Below are 9381 nucleotides of genomic sequence, written 5' to 3'. Positions count from 1 at the left end.
AGGAACGAATCCAAACTGGGATTGTGTGGATAGTCTGTTAATACACTCTCACTATATTTCTCAGTTGAACAGAATACACTTCCTGGTACACCATGATCAGCCACACAGTAATGCTATTTATATTTTATAGCACTATTTTTGGGGGAATGTAAAATACCATTAAAATGCCTATTGCAGTATAAAGAAGTAATACAGGTATCATGCACTAAGTGTGTCTCTATAAACTCTGTGCACACATGTGCCAATGTTACAAGAGTCTTAAATTAAGCAAAGTGGTTTAACAAAACACTGAAAATATTAATAATGCATGGACATATACATTTTTTTACAACACACCTTTGAGAATCCCCAGGTTCTCTGGATTAGGTAAATGTGACTCAACATGATCCAAAACGTAGTTAAACCTCTGATAAACTCTAGTTTTTCAGAGCCTTATCCACAACATACAGAGAAAATATATTTAATAAAGTATATTATTGCATATTATTATTATAAGATATATTACTAGCGTGCTAACGGCACTCATACAGTTTGATAAGTGTAACAGAAATCTTTTGTTTACTCTATTTATTGCAGCAGGATTATGGAGGGGCAGTAAACTCTTCATTGTCTTTCAGTTACATAACTGTGGAAATGATCTCAGTAAGATGATAAAACACCTCACTACAGACACACACATACACAAACACACACTCTCTCACACTGAAGTGTTTGTTTTTGTATTACTTCGACAATACAGATTGATTATTGCGAAACACTGCTTTATTCAGCGGCAGAGGAGGACAAACACAGTCATCATGCCATCATGTTATGTTATCAAAAGTGAAATCTATACTGCCTGGTTGCTATTCAAAGGTAATGCAGAGGCACATTGTTGCTCTTTGTGGAGGGAAGAAGGGAGAAAAATACAGTTATTGGATGTCAAAAGCCTCGCATTCATCGATGACCATGCCGTGTCTTGTGTGACTTAAACGGTTGTGTAATTAAAACACTCCTTTGTGGAGATTCCCACAGTCGAGCCTTTGTTTTCCCCCTCATTAAACATCCCTCCCCCGTAAAAAAACGGCCATAGCGCTCTGATCGTATCATTTCACATAATAGGTTGGACGAGGTACAAATAATGTTGTACAGTGTAGCTTTCTCCAAGTGGGGAAGACACCGAGTGATCAAAGAGAAATGAAATCCTTTCAGAAGCTGCTGCACACTAAAGGCATAACCAGGCATGCCCAGACACCTGAACGCCACAGCAGGAAAGCCAAGCACAGGTAGATGTGAATATACGTGCATATTTCTGTATCAACTCTTTCTGGATGTATATTTCTCATGTAAAAGGCTCAGCATGGCAGAGAGACATAGTTTTAGTTTCCAGAGCTACTGGTCTGCTCTGGACATTAAAAGAACTCTTGATCTATGAGGAAGTAAAGCACCAAGCAGAAACAGTGGGGTGACATATAAGGACATGTATCGGCCATGTTTAATCCATCTCAAGAGGGTTGGCTCATGCACAGACAAGTTTCTGTCATTCTGGGAATTTGCCTAAATACGTCAAATTATATAAATGCAAATGTATAATACAGGCTAATCTCCTGCAGCACATGCTGTAGCGCACACAGGATTCAGGAAGAGCCGCGTTCAAGCCAACATCCTTCCTAATCACAATCACAATCATCGCCAACATTAACTTGCATATTCTAATAAAAAAAATATGTGCGAATGAGTAGCATAAATCATAATCAAATGAATGTCTTTGTCAAAAGGATTTCCCCTTTATTTGTATTTCACATGTTAGGTATTTTATTTTATACTTTGCTGTGACTGCAACAGCAGACCAATCTCTTCAAATCCTGCATAGATCACCAAATTTACAAGAAGCCAATAGTACAGAGTGCAAGGTCAGATCAATAGTCACCTGACAATATTCTTTGTCAACAAAATCAGCAGAAAGTAAGAAAAAATAGAGCAGAGTAGGAGGATTTAATGTCACAATATGACTAAAGCTGGTTCTACTTTGTGTCCGTTTTACAGCCGGGGATAAGGATTAATGTGCTTAATTCACTGTCCTCTCAGAGTGGGTTATGGCCGGTAGTGAAACAGATGTAACCCTGATGGATCAAAATGTCGGGCAGCTTGTCATGGAGGGAAACATGCGTTCATCTAATGCCATCGAGCGCTGACCGCATTGTGTGAAATAACATCAACGTACTGTACAGAAGTAACGTTTGAAGGGTTTTAAAGACATCATCACACGCTGTCATGTGGATCTAAATAGCTTAAAATCACTTTTAATCACTAACGGGTGACTTCCAACAGCTCCTTAATGAGTTTTGATATTTGAGGTTTTTACATCTTAATCCGGAAACACACGGAGTGTCCCATGAGAGGGACAGGGAGCTGCAAATCCTATCAAAGATAGGACTAAAAACCCCGTCTTACTGTCAGGTTCTATATGATCTTGAAGTACAGATGCCTCGGCCTGTCTAGCTCACCCTCCCATGGCCCTCTCTTTCTCACTGCAGGGGGACATTCCTCAAACCTCAGCCTCTGGCATGCAGTAAATCTGCCTGAGAGACCTACAGTCTCTGGCCTGCCAAGAGCCCTCTGCCAAGCAAGACGTGCAGCTAAACACCCATTTATCAGTTCTCAGCCTCCCTCTGTTCTTCATAAGTGGACTGAGCGTACAGCTATGGCCTGCCCGTCTGTAAATGGTCCTACTAGGGCGTTTTCATGTCTGCCAGAGGCAGAGTGCCATGGATCAAGGTGAGGTGAAGGAGCAACTGTGAAAAGGTGTTAATGGGACAAGAGGAGCTCCACAGGCAGCTCCCTCCCTGCCTCCCGCCCTTCCTGCCTCTCCAAGGAATGCATGACTTTCTGACTGTATAGCTCTTCCTGGACGATAGCTAACTATCCCATTAAAAAAAAGAAGGGGGGTGGTGAGGCCTCTCTCTCTCTCTCTGCACACCTGGACTGAAAGTACAACCACTCCTTGGGAGGGAGGATTCCTCGGACTGACCTGGGCAGTGGTGCAGAACATCAGGGATCACCTGCGTGAAACTGTATCTGATTATTTTTCCCGCGACGTTTAGGGGCCGTATAGAGGAGTAGGTTTGAGAAAAAAGAAGCCGTTGGCATGCGGACAGGAGTCAGACGCAAGTGTTCAGAACATGGAAGAATTTGTGAAGCGTATCGCTGCTGCCAGTGCAATGTGGGATGTCTATATTTGAATCCAAGCGTTACTTAACCTCACACTCTTAAACATCGCAACTTGGTTCAACTTGAACAAAAAGGTCTGCCCTAAAACAGCTGTTTAGTCACATCAGCAACCATTACAGTTAAGTATGACGTTTAGAAACATATTTGAAAACAGTTAAATAACAATGTACTGTGAACCAAACCATGTCCTGAATGACATAATAACAGCGTTACTTTGGGGATGCTTTTGAACCTTAATCTATAGGAAGAGGAGGATGTGTTGTATGACGTGTTATGTGTTTGCATCATGCAGGTCAGTGGTGTGTGGAGCCTCACCTGGCCTCAACAGTTTGATCTTATCTTATTAGCCTCTTCCGCCCCCATGTGGTTAGAATATATTACTGCAGACTTGCACGCGTCTCCTGATAAGACTGTGATCATGACTTTATAACACTTTGAAATCTTTGAAATATTTACCGGCCTTCGACTGTTTTTTTTTTTTTAATAGTATTTGATTTATTATTTAACAGTGACAATAATCAAACATCATGGGATCAGAATATAACCAGAAATCATACATTTGTTTGTAAAAATGTTGTATAGGGTACAAAGATTCAGGGTTTTAATAGCTTTTTTTGTTTTTAGAATTTAAAATTGACTTGTTGTTTGAATGCATTAAAATAGTGGTTTATGAATTCAAAATGTAGATGTATGCATATGACATTTTGCAAGTAATAGTATCACATTTATCATATAGTATTGGTTTGATTTGGTAGTGGAATAAAACAAAAATCATATGGAAGGGAAAATCCAGAGTCGATATATTGAGAAATAAATGTACACATATCTTGTGGGGACAATGCCAAAACAGATTACATACATCTTCCGGATGCATTTGACAAAGGGTGCGTCCTAATAATATATCTGTAAAAATGACTTGGAATCATAAAAACGATGAGTCATTTTAAACTTCCTTAGAGACTTCTTTGATATGTCGCTTTACTTGGTAACGTCACTGAGACCAACTGTTAAACTCCAGGATTTCTCAATTTCTTCAAAGTGGTAGTGTTTTCTTGTGTTTTTCCTTTGATAGACAGTTAGGTGAACATGCTTGTTGCACCACGCGGGGGTTTCCTCTGAAGCGCGCGAGGCGTCCACACGCACACACGTCCACACGCGCACCCGTCCGCCCCCGTTCTGAACTTCGGGGGCGGTGAAGACGCCCTTCTCGAGCCTGAATGAGCACGCCCAGTCAGTCCGTTTAAGGAGCGTCTCTAGGAGGCATTCACAGTGTTGTTCACTTCCTTAGAAAGGTCGGAGGAGAAGACACACTATGGTGAGTTGAGATTTTCTTTTTTATTAAGACGTTTTCTTACAATAAAAACAATAAAAACAAACAAACAATAGTAAGGCATGCAGATCAAACACATGATAATTTAGACAAATCAAAATGAGATCAACTTAATGACAAATACACGATTCAAAGATGCAGCACTCTCACAACAACCAATTAGAAAACTATTTTTACGACGTATGAGGTCAGACTTAGTTTAAATGTTCCGTTTATTTGTTGGGGAAAAGAGTGGACAAAATAACAGAAACATCCATCTTATAAAATGGCACATACAGTTGACATGAAGTACCAGAATGCTTTATGTCGGATAAATGCTGTTGCTGTGTTTCCTCTCCCACAGACAGAAATGTGGCCCTCAACCAACTTTACAGATCAAGGTTCTGGTCCGGGCTCCTCGGCTGACAATGGCTCAACCTTCCTGGACTCAGAGTTTCGTTACGTCCTCTTCCCAGTCTGCTACAGCATCATCTTCGTCCTGGGCCTCGTTGCAAACCTCTACGTGCTGTTCGTCCTGCGCTGCCTCCGCCAAGCCAGGGCCATGGGCGAAATCCGCATCTACATGACCAACTTGACCATCGCTGATCTCCTTTTCGTCTGTGCCCTTCCCTTCTGGGTTGGATATTACAGTCGGGAAGGCAACTGGGTCTACGCAGACTTCATGTGCCGGCTGACGGGCTCGTTGTTCTTCATCAACACCTACTGCTCCATCTTCTTCCTCGGAGCCATCAGCGTGAACCGCTACTGGGCGGTCACGCGGCCTCTGGACGCGGCTTCCTCAGACCACAGATGCCGTGGGATCGTCGTCTGCGTGGTCATCTGGGGGGTCACTCTTGCTATGGCTATTCCGTACCTGGCACAGGAAGGGATCCAGATTGATGAGAATAACGTAACTCGCTGTTTCGAGGGTTACCAGAATACTACTGACTCGGAAAAGAAAAGATTGGCCGCCATTCATTTTGCAATAATTGGAGGGTTTGTCGTTGTCTTTTTTCTGGTCGTGGTATGTAATTGCCTCATTGCTCGAGTGTTGCTTACTCAAAGTCCTGCCGAGTCCAAGACCCGGCAACCATCTGCAACGACTCCACCCGACAACAAGACTGGTTCATCTAAAAGGCCCAGGGGCTTGAAACGGAAAGCTCTGCAGATGCTGCTGGCGGTGGTGGGAGTGTTCGTCCTGTGTTTCCTGCCCCACCACGTCGTCCAAGGCTTCTGGACCCTGGCGGTGCTACAGATAAAAGAGGGCTGGGGCCACGTGGATTGGGCCCCTCAGACCCTCCAGGCGCTCAACGACGTGCATCAGATCACCTTGGTTCTTATGGGCCTCAACTGCATTTTGGATCCTTTGGTTTATTATTTCGCCACCAGGAAATTTAGAGGCTTCATCGCGGCCCACTTTAAAAAGTTAGTAAAGGGAGAGGGTTGCTCACTGACGGCAACCTCACAGTTCTCCATGGACTCCAGGAATCAGAGCCAGAGAATACATTGATTTTAAACACATTTCATACTTGTACAAAAATGTAGATATCTGTGACTTGTGTGTCAAAGACTTTCACGTTGCCACCAATAACAGACGCCTCCAGAACTATGAGCATTTTTTTTTTTTTTTTTTTTTTTTGGATTAGAATCAGAATTCTCATAACTCAGAATCGAACATGTCTTAACACGTTATTTTGGCAACGTACCTACGCACAGTGGAGCGCGGCAGATTGCGGTCTGAATTGCACCAGGCCCCCTGCTCTTCCTGTGTAAATTACATGCTGAAAAGCAGAAGTGTTGCAAGTAGAAGTACACGAGAAAACTGTTCATTAGTGTTAGCTTCTTACTAGATTATATACACACACCACACACACACACACACACACACACACACACACACACACACACACACACACACACACACACACACACACACACACACACACACACACACACACAAACATGTTATGACAGTTTGTAGCTGAGCTGGAAGGAAACAGAAGTAATAATGCTTGAGCTATGTTTCCCTGCTGGTATATGATAATTCACTGTGAGGAAGAAACCTGATGCTTATTATTTAACTGTACTATGAGCTTACATACTAGATTTTCTATTTTCCATTAATTGGAGCAGCTTTAGTGATCTTGTATGGTACTCAAGATTTGTCCCAAAAGGAAAATATTATGTTTTTTTACACCATATAGTCAACTTGTGTGATTAAAATCTTATTTGTATATATCTTTTGCTGTATCGTGATGATTTATCAAATATAGCTGGTTGACATCTATCAAACTACGCACACACAGAAAACAAACACAGTAAACTACAGCAAATTACAGGTTTTATTCAAATGTGCAAACACAGAGGAGAGACCTCTTGCATTTTTACTACAATCAGATTCAATAACTAGTGTCAAATCAGATAACTATATAGGGCAAACCACATTATTCTTTTTCTGTCTTTTGATTGCACATCACCACCTTCCCACGGATGTTCACGATAGACTTGCGTAGACAGTATCCTCAGTCATGTTGGTGGGGTCCAGATTGCTGTAGGCTTTGCTGGTGTTTGTGTAATTCATGTACATATCTCCGTCATTTGCGGTCTGTGGCAAACCTCCCCTGGCGTGTAGAAAAATGTCATCAGACTGTTGATACACAGCCTTGAATGCGTGTGAACAAAATGGAAACATGCATATTTTTGACTTACCTTGGTGCGTTTTCAGGTCCAGGAAAACCTTTAAGAAAAACAAAAACATTTACATGCTACACAACATTTGCTGACCTGACAGGACGTGCTCTTTGGTGTTCTTTACCTTTAGCTGTGGCGTTGGAGGCGGTCAGTGTGGCACCGTGCCTTTCGTAGCCCAGCCAGAAAATAAAAGCAAAGTTGATGATCAAGGCCAGGAGGGAAAGGGCAAAGGCAGCTATTCCTAATTTCTCACTGACTGGAGAAAGCACAGAATTGCAGGAAGAAAAGCTTTAGTTGTAGTTCCAGAAGCAGCTGCCTCTCCTACTTATTAACGGTAGCATGTTGATCACCAAAGAAACACGTTCTGTACCTTTCGCAGTCGCCGTAGCACACATTGTCGTAGAAGAACCATTATGCGTTGTAGCCTGGGATTTCACTGTAAAGATAACAAGACGTACCAATAAACCGACAGTGTGTTTGAAACCTGAACCCTGGATTATTACAAACGCTAATACAATGTCCTTACCTGTGCTCCCACACAAAGAGAACAGGAGAAAAAAGCTGAGCAGCATGTTGTTTGCGATGAACGGCAAGTAATTTCAGGGAAACAGGTACAAGAAGGAATCAAATCAAAACACAAGTGAGAACGGGGGGAAGTAGGAGAATGGGAAACTGAAAGAAAAGGAAGTATCAAGTTCCTACAAATATTCAACAGAACATTTAATATCATTCAGCAATTTGATACAGGAGGCAAACAGCAGAATGCAAATGTGGCCACCTCCTACACGTTATTAAAAACACTGTCATGGCATTAAAACAATTACAAATACAAATGCATGCGTGGGCATATAGAGAATCAGAATCCACTCTCAAGCATGTAAGCGATCCGTCAATCAATGTATGACCTGCAGGGAAAACAGTTAACCAGACTCGACACAACTTTTTTTTCTTTTTTTTTTTAAATGTCAGAGCTGGCGGGCAAGTCTATCAGACTCTCAGCACACTTGGTTTGAAAGGTTTCATATCTGCGACAGTGGTCACCTTCTGGCTGAGGCTGTGATGACAGCTAAGATTGCTGCTGTTGGACACTTTGACACCAGACCACTCACCTGAGGCAAATGCTCACTGGCTGCCAGAGCAGTTCTGGGGGAAGCCAGAGGATTTGGTTCTGCAAAAGCGACCAAAATGAAAGTTTCTATTTAATTTGTTTACTTGTATTAAAGTCCATTGCTCCCGTCGCACTCGTACTGACACATAAGATGAACTTGTGTTATTTGCACGGTGGTGACATTTACAATATTACAGCAGTAAGGAGTGAAAGTGCAACAACAAGAGGTAAGACTGAACAAATGCAAATAAGTAACAGTAAAGATATAATAAAGTATATATGTAGAAAAACAACTAAATATACAAAATATCACCGTGGAGACTGAGTGGTTGAATTCACATTATCGCACGTATGAATAAGTAAACAGGAAATGTTATTGCACGGTGGTGTACATTGACGATGTTATCACACATGAAAGTCATACAATGAATCCTTCTCAGTTTTGGGGTGGAACTGGGTGCAGATCTTATCATGCAGTCTGACAGCAACACAGAACTTGCAGCATCATCTCTTCCACACATGAGTATTATCATCAAACACTATCAAATGTGAAGAAGCATGATGTTGAAATCTTGAAAAAACGCCCTCTAATAGCTACTTAGTGAGTAAATTCTTAAAAAATGCTTTATAATATCTTAATGGTCAGCAACAGGAATCCATGGTGCATCCTGTTTGAATTGGTGCACTAACATGTGCATGGGTTTTTTGTGCATTTATTATAAAACGTGTACCTTCAGCATGATTTCGAACCATCAAAAAGCATGAATCGTCATTATTTTCCTTTGAGTTGAGGCCCATCCAATAATCATAGCGAGTCAGCTTTTTTTTTAAGTACTTATAGTAGTCGGTTTGCGGTGCTAAACAATGATTCTTCATTGTTGTGCAAAAAAAAAAGAAGACTTTTACTCTAAAAACAACATCAGTTTGGTTTCACTTCACCATGGTCATTCCAACATGTGCAATGATGATGAAATGGTCACAGGATCACATAAGACTAAAAGGCATTAACACTTGCAGTAATGTCTTAGGACAGCATCACATGTGCATGTTGATTTGTTTTGAG

At 41.6% G+C, this 9381-nt stretch overlaps 2 protein-coding genes across 2 annotated transcripts; one reads left to right on the top strand and one right to left on the bottom strand.

Annotated features, from left to right (window-relative positions):
• Positions 1-4403: 4403 nt before the first annotated feature.
• On the top strand, positions 4404-6710 carry ptafr (platelet-activating factor receptor). Its single transcript, XM_084013572.1, has 2 exons — positions 4404-4525; positions 4884-6710. The coding sequence occupies exons 1-2, from the start codon at positions 4523-4525 to the stop codon at positions 6027-6029; spliced, it is 1149 nt and encodes a 382-aa protein (XP_083869698.1). The 5' UTR covers positions 4404-4522; the 3' UTR covers positions 6030-6710.
• Positions 6711-6843: 133 nt separating this feature from the next.
• Positions 6844-7860, bottom strand: LOC311016085 (uncharacterized protein). Its single transcript, XM_084013573.1, has 5 exons — positions 7737-7860; positions 7581-7646; positions 7335-7466; positions 7229-7256; positions 6844-7140 (listed from the first exon to the last, which is right to left on the bottom strand). The coding sequence occupies exons 1-5, from the start codon at positions 7780-7782 to the stop codon at positions 7014-7016; spliced, it is 399 nt and encodes a 132-aa protein (XP_083869699.1). The 5' UTR covers positions 7783-7860; the 3' UTR covers positions 6844-7013.
• Between the last annotated feature and the right edge of the window lie 1521 nt (positions 7861-9381).

This window comes from Eutrigla gurnardus (assembly GCF_963514095.1).
Source record: "Eutrigla gurnardus genome assembly, chromosome: 7".
Lineage (NCBI taxonomy): Eukaryota > Metazoa > Chordata > Actinopteri > Perciformes > Triglidae > Eutrigla > Eutrigla gurnardus.
Note: the sequence above shows the minus strand (reverse complement) of the source record. Positions and strands in the feature narration are given on the sequence as shown.